Source organism: Globicephala melas, chromosome 15 (genome assembly GCF_963455315.2).
Source record: "Globicephala melas chromosome 15, mGloMel1.2, whole genome shotgun sequence".
Classification (NCBI taxonomy): Eukaryota; Metazoa; Chordata; class Mammalia; order Artiodactyla; family Delphinidae; genus Globicephala; species Globicephala melas.
In genome coordinates, this window is record NC_083328.1 from 41,641,083 (window position 1) to 41,657,317 (window position 16,235).

At 41.3% G+C, this 16,235-nt stretch overlaps 1 protein-coding gene across 2 annotated transcripts in view; it reads left to right on the forward strand.

Annotated features, from left to right (window-relative positions):
• XRN2 (5'-3' exoribonuclease 2) overlaps window positions 1-16,235 on the forward strand; it is an 80,017-nt gene that overhangs the window by 20,224 nt on the left and 43,558 nt on the right. Inside the window, exons 5-15 of one of the 2 annotated variants that reach the window (XM_030872480.2) lie at window positions 1,435-1,493; window positions 1,570-1,659; window positions 2,633-2,705; window positions 2,845-2,895; window positions 3,379-3,536; window positions 4,892-4,966; window positions 5,053-5,186; window positions 5,286-5,343; window positions 5,427-5,534; window positions 9,790-9,834; window positions 11,513-11,644. In XM_030872480.2, coding sequence (XP_030728340.1) covers window positions 1,435-1,493; window positions 1,570-1,659; window positions 2,633-2,705; window positions 2,845-2,895; window positions 3,379-3,536; window positions 4,892-4,966; window positions 5,053-5,186; window positions 5,286-5,343; window positions 5,427-5,534; window positions 9,790-9,834; window positions 11,513-11,644 — 983 coding nt within the window. The remainder of the gene's footprint in view (window positions 1-1,434; window positions 1,494-1,569; window positions 1,660-2,632; window positions 2,706-2,844; window positions 2,896-3,378; window positions 3,537-4,891; window positions 4,967-5,052; window positions 5,187-5,285; window positions 5,344-5,426; window positions 5,535-9,789; window positions 9,835-11,512; window positions 11,645-16,235) is intronic. The other variant, XM_030872481.2, reaches the window with a different exon arrangement.

Genomic DNA, 16,235 nt, shown 5'->3' on the forward strand with positions numbered 1-16,235 from the left:
TAGGGGTGGAGACTTCTCCTTACAAATAGGTACGGTTTTAATTTAATCAGGACCCCAGGATAGCCAAGGGAAATTGACGTTCACTGTTGAGGAAAAGTAGTTAATAGAATCATTTATTCCATTAATAAGCTTGTTCATTTCCAAACTCTATAGTAAACGGGAAACTTGGGAATAAAAGGAGGGAATTCTGGTAGGGAGAGCAAATTGTCCACTTTAGTCAGGGCGAGTGTAGCCCTTCAGCTCACTTTATAGATCTGTAAACTAGAAACACATGAAGAGTGCTTCTTCCTTCCTTTTTCTCTGGGGGCTGCTAGGAAGCTACAGTTGTGTAAGCATTTTCCTCAAGTCAGTCTTGGTGGCATGCTTGCTGCTTCTCCCTAGAACTCAGGTCTGGATGAGGAGGCCTGGGATGATGGGACCATGCACACTCTCACTTTGGGTTGAGGCAGCAGGCACCGAGGTAGTGAGGTGCCCAGGCCTCCCTCAGTTCAGGGAGGGGGTTGTGGGGTGGAATGTGGTCATCTTGGCAGTTCCTCAAAGCCCTGATGGGTCCAGAGGTGGGAGTTGGCTGAGTGTCATAGAGGAGGACGACCAGGGCCCTGACGCCCCGGGACCGCTTCTTCCAAGATGCCTGTGGGTGTGGTGCAGTGCAGGGCGGTGCTGGCAGGGTGGCTTGTTTGGTGTTTTGTTCCATGAGGCAAAATGATAGACCAGGAAAGCCACGATTATTGGTTCAGGATGTTGCATTTGGCAAGTGGAAAAAGAGACATAGTGTAGTTGGCTGAGGCTTATAATTATACTGCCTTTAATGTTATTTTAATTTGCTGGAAGTGTGCAAGTATGTGAGTGTTTTAGCTGCAGCTTGTAATTAATACTCTAAAACCTGTTTATATTTATAACAGGCTGTCTTTGCTTTTAGAGATGTCTTCTTTCTTGAAGATGTTATAAAATATATTTGTGTCTTGAGAAAAAGCTAATCAGTGATATAGAGGAAAAAATAGGATTTCTAAATCCCTCTAGGTGATATAAAGCTGTGATAAATTCAGTATTTTAACTTTGTTTTTCTAAGGCCCCTTCAACTTAAGAACTGTTAGTAGGATCAGAGCCCCTAACCTCTGTGTGTGTGTGTGTGTGTGTGTGTGTGTGTGTGTGTTCTGCCAGGGGCATTAGGAAGAATGTCATAATTTTTGTATTTTTATGTAACAATATAGTATCTTTTGTGTACCATGTATTGTTTGACAGTCATGTTAAAGCTTACTTTAAATTTGAGGAGAGGAATCTTATTTTCTTCGGAAAGGTGGATCATTGCTCCTCAGGTGACAATACTTCTCCTTCTTTTGTATTTCAACTTATTGTTTTTGTTGTTCTGGCCTAATATCGAATAGTTACCTCACTGTTTATGGGGAGAACAAAGCATTGCCCCTTTTTCTCTAGGTGGCTTTCTTCCTCCAGAAGAAATAAAGGAAAGATTTGACAGCAACTGCATTACACCAGTAAGTAGTCTCATACTTTGCTAGTTATTGCTAACTCTTAAATGATAGGTTAATTTATTTCCTTCTATCATTTTAGGGAACTGAGTTCATGGACAATCTTGCTAAATGCCTTCGCTATTACATAGCTGATCGTTTAAATAATGACCCAGGGTGGAAAAATTTGACAGTAAGTTTCATATTTTCGTACTTCAAAAAGATTAGGGTGGGGCTTCCCTGGTGGCGCAGTGGTTGAGAGTCCGCCTGCGATGCAGGGGACACGGGTTTGTGTCCTGGTCCGGGAAGATCCCACATGCCGCGGAGCGGCTGGGCCCGTGAGCCATGACCGCTGAGCCTGCGGCGTCCAGAGCCTGTGCTCCGCAACGGGAGAGGCCACAACAGTGAGAGGCCCGTGTACTGCAAAAAAAAAAAAAAAGATTAGGGTGACGATTTGAGGCTGTGCTTTGATACGACTGATATTATTTGTCCTTTTCCCCCCATAAAATACTGGTTGGCTGTTAGAGGAAGGAGAAGCTTCCAGGGTTATTAGAAATGGGGTGCCTTGTATGGTCCAGTTAGAGACAGCTGATTTTCTCTTAGTGCCAATTTTGTACTCTTACCATCACTGCGAAGCCATAAGGTGGGACTCATGATTTAAAATACATATATATGAAAGTCATTTCTGTTATTAGAAATCAAAATACAGCAAGATTAAAGTCATGGGACTGCCTCTAAAGAAAATTCTCCTGAAAATTTAAGCAAAACTTTTATATAATAGAAATTATAATAAGCTTGTTTCCCTATTAATTAGATATGGTACATTATATTTAATGGATATCTCTTACTGATTACTCTCAGGGCTTATATCGTTCGATGCTGTATACTTGAGTAGCAGTGAGAAGAGTAGAAACTTGTGAACTGAATCTGTTTTTCTAATGGCTAAGTTTGACACAAACATTTCATTTTTTTCTATTCCAAGTAGTAAGTTAACCAATGAAATAATTTTGATGTTTAACACATGCACACCTAATTAAGAAAAATTTCTAATTAATAACACTGTCTTAATAGAATTATCCCAGTTTATTTTAAGACATTCAGTTCTGTTGATTTTTGTGCTAGAAAACTGGGGGTGAGCTACAAATGTTAAAAACTGTTTTTTATAGGTTATTTTATCTGATGCTAGTGCTCCTGGTGAAGGGGAACATAAAATCATGGATTACATTAGAAGACAAAGAGGTAAAATTCACCTATAAATATTTGATTATATGTTCCATTTTAAAAAAGACAAGCCATTGTATAGAAAATATTTGGCAAAATGTGATATTCCTATAGTATAAAATATATTTACTTTAATATATATTTCCCTTCTCTCTAGCCCAGCCTAACCACGACCCAAACACTCATCATTGCTTATGTGGAGCAGATGGTAAGTTTCTTCTTTGGGATCTGAGTCTCTTGGATTAAACCATAGCAAGTCGATGGGTTGGTGTGTAGTAATGGATTATTTGTGGTTGCCTGGAAATTCTAAAATGCCTTGCTTATTTTATGTGTGAGGGGGAACTAGTATAGAGTTGTTGTTCAATCTGTGATTAACATTCACCTATCTAGAATTTTTTTTGTTGTTGTTACATTTTTTCAACTTTTTAATATGGCCGCACATATCTTTAAAATGGAATGTTTCCAAGTGTTGACTCCTGAGTGGTAGTTAGATTCTAGGCCCACATTTCTGTAGGAGATCTTGTTGGCCTCTAGGAAGTTTTAGGCTTTTTGGCTTTGCTGCCTCTGTGTGCTCATTTGGGCTTTTCTTTGCGTTGGTGTCTTGTGTCATGATAATGTCTTGCCTTTGGTTACGGGGTAAGGGTCTTCTAGGGTGCTCACTGTTTGCTGTTTCGTTGTTGTTGATTGATAGCTGATCTCATTATGCTCGGCCTTGCTACACATGAGCCCAACTTTACCATTATCAGAGAAGAATTCAAACCAAACAAACCCAAACCCTGTGGTCTTTGTAATCAGTTCGGACATGAGGTCAAAGACTGTGAAGGTTTGCCGAGAGAAAAGAAGGGAAAGGTAAGAACTTCGAGGTGGTAGTAGCCTCATTTAAAATTTCTTAATTTTATTTTTTATTGTGATAAAATATTGATATATATCAATACAACAGAGAATACACCTTTTTAACCACGTTTAAATGTACAGTGCGATGGCATTAAGTATATTTAGGTTGCCTCATTTTAAAAATGGATAAAGAGAAGACAGTGGTTGATTAGATTTTTACCTACTTGCTCCGTTACCCCTCATAGAGATGTATCTTCCAAAGCTCTTTAAAGTAAACACAAATTAACAACCACGCATGAACTCATCCTTTCTACTCCCCACTTTCCTAACACAGCTTATAATCTACATGAGGCTGAGGTCATATAGGTAATAATGCCCATTGCACTTGATTTGTTTGTAGAAGTTATTTGTCTCAAATGGTTATTCTTCTTAAAAGGAACTATAAATCAGGTATGTTAAACTTCTTGGTATTTTTTAACGGCATATGTATTTTATTTTATTTAGTTAAAAAAATTATTTTATTTATTTATTTTTTGGCTGTGTCGGGTCTTAGTTGCGGCACACGGGATTTTTCTGTTGCGGCGCGGGCTCTTCGTTGCAGCACTTGGGCTTCTCTGTAGTTGTGGCATGTGGGCTCTGTGGTTTGCAGCATGCAGGCTCTCTAGTTGAGGCGCGCAGGCTCAGTTTCTCTGCGGCACGTGGGATCTTAGTTTCCCGCCCAGGGATTGAACCCGCGTCCCCCGCATTGGGAGGCAGATTCTTTACCACTGGACCACCAGGGAAGTCCCCTTGGTACTTTTAAGTTACTCCTAGTTTCTACATATTCTGCGTTCCCTTGATTATATCCGTTCTCCTTTAAAGGGGTTTCTGTTTTAAGAATATGGTACCTCTTTAAAAGACATGTTGAGTGAAAAAAGCAGGTAAGAAGTATACGTATTCACAGAGAAGGATGAGGCATATACATTAAAATGTTAATATTGGTTGGGTGAAGGTCAGGGTTTGGCAAACTGCAGCTCTCCAGATTTGGCGTGTGAACTAAGAGGGTTTTTTTTCGTTTTTTCAAGACTTGTAAAAACAAAACAAAACAAAACATGAAAGAATATGCAGCAGAGACCATATACGTCCCGCTCCCTAGGCTAAAATATTTAGTGTCTGGCCCTTCACAAAAAACGTTGGCCAATCCCTGGTCTAGGTCTGATTGAGGTTATGGGTAATTTTTATTTTTAAAATGGTTTGGTGAGTTCTTTTTTATTTAATACTTGTAATATTAAAGTGAGTCTTGCTTTAGAAAAAGCCATAATGTTTGTGTGGGTGGAGAAAATTCCAGGGTTCAGAGTAGATGTGTTGAGTCTTCATCCCCTTTCTTGCAGCACGATGAACTGGCAGACAGTCTTCCTTGTGCAGAAGGAGAGTTTATCTTCCTTCGTCTCAGTGTCCTTCGTGAGGTATGTAGCAGTGACTCTTGGCATCGGGCCACTAAACGAGGGTGCCTTTTCATGGCTTTAATGGCAACGTTCCTTCTTGGTTGCAGTATTTGGAAAGAGAGCTCACCATGGCCAGCCTGCCATTCACATTTGATGTTGAGAGGAGCATTGATGACTGGGTCTTCATGTGCTTCTTTGTGGGAAATGACTTCCTTCCTCACCTGCCGTCCTTAGAGATTAGGTATGTATGTTTGTGTCGGTCTTCAAACTGTTGTTTTAGCCTTCTTGCCTTTACAGTGCACGCTGGTCCTAATACATAATGTTTGTTTCCTGGTGGCAGGGAAGGTGCAATTGACCGTTTGGTTAACATATACAAAAATGTGGTACACAAAACTGGGGTAAGTTCACTCTTGAATAATTTCAAAACAGAAGTATTTGCTTTTATAAGAAGATCATTTTACATGTATTTTATCACTTACAGGGTTACCTTACAGAAAGTGGTTATGTCAATCTGCAGAGAGTACAGATGATCATGTTAGCAGTTGGTGAAGTTGAGGATAGCATTTTTAAAAAGAGAAAGGATGATGAGGTAAAGTGTTTCTATTGCAGTAGCTAAATTGCTCCTGTCTCTAATAGGCTGTGATGATCCTGTGATTGTCCTTTTAACCTCTTTGAGTGCGCTGTTAAATCACTGTAGTGTATCAAACACCAATGTAATCACGAGTGGTCAGTGCTTTGATGATTTTATAAAGGCTGTGATGCTTGCTGTGTGGAACTATGTACTGCACCCTGTGTGAGTTGCATTGTAATTTCTTCTCTCAATCTTAATTAAGGTATAAATCCAAACACCTGTCTAATCAATAGGACATGAAATGAGGGTTCCAAAGCTAGAAGAATGCTGGAATTGGACTAGTGTGTTTTATAGGCACTGTTTATGCTCTGAACCTAGGAACTCTGTACTCTGGTGGCAGAGTATAGGGGGTCTGGGTGGGATTACATCAGTCAAGGCAGGTGGTTTCAGCTCTGTGTAAGAAATGTAGACATAAAAAAAGGAAATAAAGTCACAAAGCACCCGGGAATTAGTTACCTGTGATAGGGTGAGTGCTTAGGTGAGAAGTCCAGGTTTCTGGCTGGGGTAGTTGGGAGTTTGCTGGTGCCATTCACCAAGGTAGCAAGCCCCAGGGATAGAGCAGGATGGGGTGGGGATAAGGTAGAAGTGAGTTTCGTTTTGGAGGTACTGAGTTTGAGGGGTCACAGGACACCTGAGAGGAGAAAAGTCCATGAACCAATTAGATGGATATATGTAGAGCGCAGGTCATAAGTCTTTTGAAAGGAGATTTGAGAACCATTGGCATGTGGGAGATGCCTCCCATCATGAGTGTGAACTTGATGTCCCTGGAAGCTCACATAGCGTGAAAGTGCCTCCGTGAGGAGCCTTGAGGAGTGTGGACGTTTAAGGAGAAGGCGGGGCCGGGGGAGGACGTCCCTAGAGAGAGGAGAAGCCTTCCGTGCTGCCTGAGGTGTCAGAGCAGGACGGACAGGCCCCTAGTCTTCAGCCAGGGCTCGAGATGCCCTCGGGAGCTGAGGGCTGGAGGGGCAGCAGCCTGGAGGCAGAGTGGGCTGGAGGATGACCATGGGGAGTCGCCAGGGAGACCAGCAGTGGGTAAAATGAGCAGAGAGCAAGTGGAGGAGAGCGCTTAGAAACTGATTTTCTACAAGTCACATGGCTCTTGTGAGCAAATAGCAACATAATATCACTACCTTGTGTCACGATTTCCTAACAGATTAAAACATGTCATTGTCTCTGACAAGATTTTATGTTCTCTTCAGTTTTGTGTACTGTAGTTAGGGGCCTCTTCTTTAGAACTTTGGGTACCATTTTGTGTAACAGTGAGTGGACTGTAGGCATTCTTTCAAAGCCTTTGGTATTTGATAATCTTCACATGTAAAATTCAAATAACTAACTTTGGGATATCAAATGTCTACCAGAACAGCCGTTTTTAACTAAGTCTTCAACAATTACAGTGGCTCCACTCGAACTGCTGCCATTTTGCTTAAGGAATAAACTATATATACTGTGTACTACTTGGTGTAAAAATCTCATGTTAGACAAGTCCTTTGAGGTGGCTTTAGCAGATTCTGTACTATTAAATATTGATGGTATTTGGCATTAGAATTGGATGTATAGGATTTGATAGACTCCAAAGTGCTTCAGATTTAAGTATGTCATGTGGTTTCCAGCTGGCCTGGCAGAGAGGGCGTTTTACAGCTTTGGATCTTTTTTGGTGTCCTTGACATCATATGATGTCTGTTAGCATGGTTGGGCATTGGGGAAATTAATGAACCCTCGGAAATTCAATATAAAAGTATCTGGCTCACTTGGTGGGGAAGTGTCTGGGGAATTCAATATAAAAGTATCTAGGGAAGTGTGTCCACGGCTTTTGACAGATTTCGAGAGGAATTCATAGCACACAAAAAGATTAAAGATCAGTAAGGTCCGTCCAGGTGGACTTGTTCTGCTTACGCAGCCACCTCCCTTAAAAATAGCAAAGTAGATAGTAGAATAGGAATACATCAATATTTGTTATTAAAATTGAACAGTTAGGTCAGAAATGTATAGTTTTTATTTAATGAGTTTTGATGTTTGCCTTTCATCTTGCAAATGTTCATTTACTCAGCAAATATTTCTTGTTTACCGTGTGTCAGGTAGTATTCTGAGCGTTACTGATACAACAAAAAATGAAGCAAAAAAGCAGACGAAATTTCTGACCTCATGGAGCTAACATTCTTCCGGGGGAAATGGACAATCAACACAAAAACGAAGTGTAGTGTGCAGGGTGTTAGAGAGTGCTGAGTGCCATGAAGGAAACTAAAGCAGGGCAGGAAGTGTCTGGGGAGGTTGCAACCCTAGAAAAGGTGGCTGGAGAAGGCCTCACTGACGGATGGCTTTGAGAAAAGACCTGAAGGATGTGAGGGAGTGAGCCAGGCAGATGTGTGCGGAAAGAGCATTTCAGACAGGGAACAGTCCGTGCAAAGGCTCTAGGGCAGGAGCATACGCAGGATGTTGAGAACAGCGAGGAGCCGGGAGCCACTGTGGTGGGAGCAGAGGAAGCAAAGGGAAGCGAGTAGGAGAAGAGGTCAGAAAGACGATGGGTCTGGTAGAGCCCTCTAGGTCACTGACAGGACTTCAGCTTTCAGTCTGCATCATTGAAGCATAAAAGTGACAGATCTGACACGTACTGTAAAGCCATCACTGTGGCTGCTGTATGGAGGTAAAGGCAGAAGCAGTGAGCCCAGTTAAGAGGCTCCTTTGCAATAATCCAGGGGAGCCAGCACGGTGGCAGTGAAGGTGAGAATAGGTGGCTGGATTCTGAACGTGTTGAAGCAGGAACCAATGGGGGATGAAATCCTAGGTGTGAGAGAAGGAAAGGTGTCAAGAATGACTCTAAGGCATTTTTCCTGAGCAGATGAAAGACGGTCTGGTCTGAGCAGCTGTGATGAGAAGACTGGGAGGTGCAGGGCTGGGGGTGGGGTTCTGTTTTGGACACGTCAAGCTTGAGACGTGAGGGTGGGGGTGTTGAGTTGGGAGAGGCTCTGGCTGGAGAGTCATGAGACGAGAGGATTCCTTCTGTGAGCGCAGGGAAGTGGGGAGGTCCAAGTATCGGGCCCGGAGGGGCGCCAGCGTTACAGGGACAGCATGGGGGCTGGGAGGCTGTTGAGTGAAGGCAGCAGCAGGAGTGAAAGAACCAGGTGAGTGTGGTGTCCTGGCAGCCCAGTGCAGAGGGCACCATTCCAGAAGGAGTCGTCGTGGTCAGATAAGAGACATTTCCTTAACAACAGGGGCAAAGCTTCATCAGAGAAGTGGGTGGTGTTCACGTCTTAGGAGGTTTTCAGGAGTAGGTCGCCATGTATCCAGCATTCAGCCCCTCCTGCAGAAAGCACAAAGCTCACATCTCGTTAGGTGTCCTGTTGTGGGTGGAAGTGCTGCGAGTAGGGTGACAGTCAGTATAGTACCTGCCGTGGTCACCTTAGCTGTCGTTTCAGTGCCTGGACACTCAACAGAAATGCAGGCGTGGGAGGAGTGCTTTCTGGGGAAAGGGGGCCTTTGAGTGGCTCACCTGGGGGAGAGCAAGGTCAACCCTAAATCCTGTCTAGTTGAAACTATGGCTACATTTTGAAAATGAGTGGAGGGAAGAATCAAGGCAGACTGGACGCTTTCCTGTGAATTTAACTGGCCCAGAATAAACAGTATAGACATCTGAATTTTCTTCCTTCTTTCATTAGGTTGACTTGTTGCAATCTTGGTGGGTAGTGTTTGCATAGAGCCCCACTGCTCTCTTTACCCACTTGTGCCACACATGTGACAGCGCTAGAAACTGTCCAGCCCTTTTTAGGTAATAGAGGCCCATTATTAAATTGTCGTGTTGATTTTTAAAAATTGTCATCTTCATTATTAACTATCTTCAGCTACAACTTAAAGAATTGTTTTCTTACTTATGTGTATCTTCTCCATTATTGGCAGCCTGTTCACTCCAGGGAAGAACCAAGGGTCCTTGTCATGACTCTTGCATTCTTTCCTGAAATGATGTTAAAAACTACCTGAAAAAAAATTTGAGGAACATTTTAAATTGTATCTAAACTCAATTTAGAATGCTCTCTGTCCATCTGCAGTTCTGATAAGCAGCACTTTGAACATACAGTCCATTGCCTGGTTTAATTATGTACCTAGGTTTCTGGGGTCTTCCTTTAAAACTTTAATTGTCTCCCGAATCATTCCTGGTAATGTTTAACTCTTACATTTTTGTGTAATTATTTGACAGAATATGTGGATTTTATACTTTTAGGACAGTTTTAGAAGACGACAGAAAGAAAAAAGAAAGAGAATGAAGGTGAGTTTTAGCTAATATCATAAGACTGGCAATGGTATCAGTTTACGATTTGGGAGGAAGATGTTCATTACAATAGCTCTTTATTCCTTACGGGCTGGGAGTTGGTTAGGGACCTGGCGCCCACCCAGCTGCCTTCCTGCCTGGTATTGATTTTAAAGAAGTCCTTTCTAAGCTCTCTGGAGTCTGAAGGGAAACACTTGATGGGCAGGAGGGGGCAGGTTGCATTTAGCTGTTGAAGAGGTTTTTTTTACGATAATCAGATACTGTTTTTGTAATAAAAGCAGTCAACCCTTTGTTTCCCCTTACAAGTCACTATACTCTGTCTATATCTTTGTCAGGTTAATCTTCCTAGAACAAGATACCCATAGCTTTGTTGTTTCTCTGCTCGGAAATCACCAGTGACTCCTTAGTCCCCTCAGAATCCAGTTCTCTCTCAGTCTGCCTTGCAGAGTGCACCGTGGCCTGGTTGAATTCTGGCCTCCAGCCCTTCCCCTGCTGTCCTCTAAATACACCATGTTGCTCCTGACCTAGAGCCTTGCCCCCCTTTGGCTGCTCCAGAAGATTCCTACTCCAAGCCCCGCACACCTGTCTTCTCCACGGCCTCCCTTGCTGCCTCTGCTTGTGGTCCAGGTTGAGCAGTCCTTTCCTTTATCTCTGGTGAATGTTGTCTTCCTTCCTGGATTTTAAATTCATGGAGTTGAGGGACTGCCTCTTATTATCATATTTTATTGGATTTGAGCAATTTCAGGAACCTAGAAGGGAGAAGAGTAATTTATTGTTGCAGGTAGTTGCAAACCACTTAGATTGGGAGGAGCATATTTGGTTTCTACTTTATTTTTTTTCCTTTTTTTAATTAATTTTAAAAAATTGAGGTATATTTGATGTATAATATTATATAATCAGGTGATTAGAGTATATTATGTACAGTATAGTATATATAATAGTGATTCACACTTTTTAAAGGTTATATTCTATTTACAGTTATTATAAAATATTGGCCATATTCCCTGTGTTGTACATTATATCCTTGTAGCTTATTTATTTTATATATAATAGTTTGTACCATATATTATTATTTCCTTTCAGTCAATGTCTGTTTTTAAAACATCTGTTTATCAGTCAGCCACAACCGTCACCTAGTATAGCTATAGCTATAGTATAGCTGTAATTAATTGGCAATAAAGAGTTAAATTCTAGCAAGGTGAAGGGTAAATAAAAGCTGTATTTCCTGAGTAGAAGTTAAACTCTTGACTTATTTTTTTTTACCATTAAGGTAAATGTTATAGTTATTTATTATTTGTTATTTTTATTTGCCTAAAATTATGTCTTGAATGTGTTCAGAAATTGTAAGTAAACGTAGTAGAACAGCCTAATGAGACTTGAACAGTTCCACAGGGTGGAACTGCAAGTGACGGGCATTCTCAAACTCCACGTGTATATACCAGAACAGTGAATTATATGTACTTTTAGAGCAGAGTTACTATTACAAACGGTTGTTTACAGGGTAAGTTACCATTATATCAAAGTGTAGACAACCCTGTCATGTTAACAGAAATCCATTTCGTCTTTTAAGTGCTTACAGTGGGGACTCTTTCTATTGCCCTCTTTTCTTCCTGTCATCTAACTGTGTTGTGATGTAATTTTAATTTCTACATTCATTTATTTCCATGTATGTTAGAGAGATCAACCATCTTTCTCTCCTGGTGGAATATTAACCCCTCATGCCCTTGGTTCAAGAAACTCACCAGGATCTCAAGTAGCCCATAATCCGAGACAAGCAGCCTATGAAATGAGGATGCAGAATAACTCTGTAAGTGACTCACTTTTATGTAGCTTTGAAGGGTGGTGACTTATCAGATGCCCCTGTAGTTGTGTGTGAATTTGATCATTTAGCCTGGGGTTGTTTTGTTTTATAGTTTTTCTCAATTTCTTTTGCCTTGAGAGATATTTTTAATTCTATTAAATTCTTTATCAATATGAAAATATCTAAATGATGTGAAAAGAAAGAAAATGCATGTAAATACAGTTGGCTAAGTGGCTGCAGTGTCTCTGTAATGCACATGGGCCACAGTGCTTCCCTCTTCCCCCAAAGGTACAGTGGTGATGGTGCTAGAAGCATGAGGGGACATCCAAATGTCTCACGTCTCTGGCGTGAGAGACAAGGGAGGGTTTTGCTGCCTAATTTCCCCTTTCCTTCCAGGGATCAGTTATGGGCATTTTGCAGAATGGTATTCCTCAGTCTGTTAAATACAGATACTCCTTACTGCCTAAGCTTCCCTCTCCAACTCAGTCATAGGATAGATCCGAGCATGTGTTTTAAGGTAGTTCTCACTACCGAACTCAGAATGGATTTGCCTCATGGTATCCCTCCTTATTTGAACTTTGTAATCCAAGCTGCGTGAGCAGATCATTTCAGCCAGCAAGGCTTTACTCTGTCCATTAGCTTCCTGTTGTATTGACAGAAGACCAAGAGCTCAGAGCACACGGCAAGACAGCAAGCAGGGGTGAGGGAATAGACCATGAACTAACACACACATACAGCAGATAAAGCTATTGCTTATTTCAGGCTAGTAGGCATGAGAGAGAGAGAGTTTTGTAAAGGGAGAAAAGATACTATGTAAACTTTTACTATGATAGATGCAAGGAAATTGCATAAGTTTGGATATTTAAGTTTTATTTTTCTATTAGTTATCCTATTGATGATAAAATCCCTTTTTATAGGGCAATCCTGTATGTGGAATTTTTGCCATATCAAGAGACTGATTGAATTTATATTCCCATAAATTCACAATTAGAAGTTTTAGGACCTTAGATTTGGAATTTGAGAAATGAGGTTTTGCATCTCCCAAGAGAAGAAGCCTGCCTTTTTGTTGTGTTTTTTTTGTTCTGTTTGAGTTTTGTTTTCTTTTTTTAATTTTTATTTTATACTGGAGTATAGTTGATTAACAGTGTTCTGGGACTTCCCTGGTGGCGCAGTGGTTAAGAATCCACCTACCAATGCAGGGGACACGGGTTCGAGCCCTGGTCCGGGAAGATCCCATATGCCGCGGAGCAACTAAGCCCGTGCGCCACAATGGCTGAGCCTGTGCTCTAGAGCCCCTGAGCCACAACTATGGAGCCCATGTGCTACAACTACTGAAGCCCATGTACCTAGAGCCCGTGCTCCACAACAAGAGAAGCCACCGCAATGAGAAGCCCGCTCACTGCAACAAAGAGTGGCCCCTGCTCGACGCAACCAGAGAAAACCCGCATGCAGCAATGAATACCCAATGCAGCCAAAATAAATTAGTTAAAAAACAAAACAAAACAAAAAAAACAATGTTCTGTTAGTTTCAGGTGTACAGCAAAATGATTCACTTATATATAGTTGGCCAAAAAGTTCCTTTGGTTTTTAAGTAAAAATAAAAGCACATTTTTAATTTCCACCATGAACTTTATTGAGCAACGTATTCACGGTTTTGTTCCACTACCTTCTGCCATTTTTCAGGCAACTTTATAATTCCATCTTCCCAAAACTTTTTATCTTTTTGAGCAAAGAACTGTTCCAGGTGCCTTTTACAGCCTTCCAGGGAATTGAAATTTTTTCCATTAAGAGAATTTTGTAAAGACCAAAATAAATGGAAATCCACAGGTGCAATGTCTGAAGAGAGCAGATGACTCAGAACTTCCCAGCCAAGTTGTAATAGTTTTTGCCTGGTCATCAAAGAAACATGCGGTCTTGCGTTATCCTGATGGAAGATTATGCGTTTCCTGTCTTTTCCGGATGCTTTTCGTCGAGTGCTGCTTTCATTTGATCTAATTGGGAGCAGTATATGTTGGAATTAATCGTTTGATTTTCCGGAAGGAGCTCATAATAGAGGACTCCCTTCCAATCCCACCACATACACAACATCACCTTCTTTGGAGGAAGACTGGCCTTTGGTGTGGTTGGTGGTGGTTCATTTCACTTGTGCCACAATCTCTTCCGTTCCACATTATTGTACAGTGTCCACTTTTCATCACCCATCACGGTTTGTTTTAAAAACGGAACGTTTTCCTCACGTTTCAGTAGAGAATCACATGTGGAAATACAGTCAAGAAGGTTTTTTTCACTTAATTTATGTGGAACCCAAACATCAAAGCGATTCACATAACCAAGCTGGTGCAAATGATTTTCAACGCTTGATTTGGATATTTTGAGTATGTCAGCTATCTCCCGTGTGGTATAACATTGACTGTTCTCAGTTAATGTCTCGATTTGATCTCTGTCAACTTCAACTGGTCTACCCGACTGTGGAGCATCGTCCAGCGAGAAATCTCCAGCATGAAACTTCGCAAACCACTTTTGACACATTCGATCAGTCACGGCACCTTCTCCATACGCTGCACTAATCTTTTTTTGCGTTTCAGTTGTGTTTTTACCTTTCTTGAAATAATAAAGCATAATATGCCAAAAATGTTGCTTTTTTCTTCCATCTTCAATATTAAAATGGCTACACAAAAATTCACCAATCTTGATGTTTTTTTTTAAAATGCACACTGATGTGACAGCTGTCACAATACAATCTAAGAAAATTGTTTTGGACTTCCCTGGTGGTCCAGTGGTTAAGAATCTGCTTGCCAGTGCAGGGGACACGGGTTCGATCCCTGGTCCAGGAAGATCCCACATGCTGCGGGGCAGCTAAGCCTGTGCGCCACAACTACTGATCCCATGCTCTAGAGCCCACAAGGTGCAACTACTGAGCTCATGTGCCACAACCGTTGAAGACCACACGCTCTGGGGCCCGCATGCTGCAACTACTGAAGCCCGCGCGCCTGGAGCCTGTGCTCCGCAACAAGAGAAGCCACTGCAATGAGAAGCCCACGCACCGCAAAGAAGAGTAGCCCCCCGCCTCCCCCGCTCACCTCAACTAGAGAAAGCTGCGTGCAGCAACAAAGACCCAACGTAGCCATAAAAAAGAAAAGAAAATTGTTTCAAATGAAGTTAAAGACAACTGAGCGCTACTAGAGCCATCTTAATGGAAAAAGACCAACAAACGTTTTGGCCAGACGTATACATGTACATGTATCTATTTTTGATTTTTTTTTCTTATACAGAGTGAGATGTGGAAGGTCAGTGAAAGGGATTGCAGTGAGACACTTGAGTAGAACAGAAAAAGCTGATGTCCATCATTTAAGATCATAGTGACTACAGTCCCCACAGAGTGGAACTGAAAGTGACTGGCATTCTCAAACACCATATTGATGATATGATAGAATGCTTTTTTCTTAATGTCAGGGAGGCAGTAGGTTTAAACTTTGTCACCTGTGATTGCCCTGAGAAGGATTGCAGTATTACAGTCCGGCTCCACAGAACCAGATCCACTGTTGATTAGTAACGTCTCCCAGGGGAGTGAGAGTGGGGAGGTTGGTGTTTACGTTGCTTATTTGATCCTGTATTAATTCCTCTTGACAGTGTATTTCTTTTGGAGTCTTTGCAAAGAGGGATTTTCATCTAGAATGTTCTGAATTTAAAGTAATCATGAAGGCATATTACCAGTTCAGTTAAAGAGGGCCTTTAAAGTTATGGAGTTTTGCTCTTTTGGTGTGTTTTTGTTTATTTTTGTTTATTGATTTTTTTGAGCTGTTTGGGCGTGTTAGTCTGCAGTACTTGACCAATCTCTGCTGACGGTGAACACTGACAGTGTTTTATCAGATGGCTTCTGTTTCTTCATAAATATGTGTTTTTAATTTTTGCATTCTGAAGTATGGTTTCATTATATCTGCAGCCATTCTCAATTAACAGAATATGATTACAAAACAGCATTTTAAAAAAATTTTTATGACTTGTTATGAATCTGGTATGTTTAGGAAGGAATCCTTTTGTTGGTAGAGGGAGAGGAGAAAAGAGCAGTGGGGGGGGGTTAGCATTAAAGAGCAGACACCCGCCTTTCGTGTTTTCCTTGAAGGTATATTATTTTTGTTATCTAAAGATGGAATTTATATTTTGTCAATTTGGGAAAGTTTGCTTTTTACCCAACTTCCCTTCATAATTTAATCCAAATGGATCAGTGTGGGGTTTAAAAATAAAAGTGATGACTTAGTGAGTCAGGTGTGCTATTGATCTTCCACATGTGGTGTTTCGTTTAATCCCTGCAGTAATCTGTTAAGATAGAGAACAGTAGCATCTCCATTTCAAGTTGAGGCTGACAGGTTAAATAAATTGCCCAAGGCCATACACGGAGAAAGGCTGGTTTGGTATTTCAAACCCAGGTCTGTCTGACTGAAAATACCCATCTCATTTTCCCAGTGCAACAGTGCCTTCCTGGATTTATTTTTTTACTGGGTTTTGTGAGGGGTTTTGGACAGTATTGGCCATACGATATCATGAGTAAAATTGATACTATACGTTTTTAAAAGGAAAGTGTTATAAGCTCTATGTG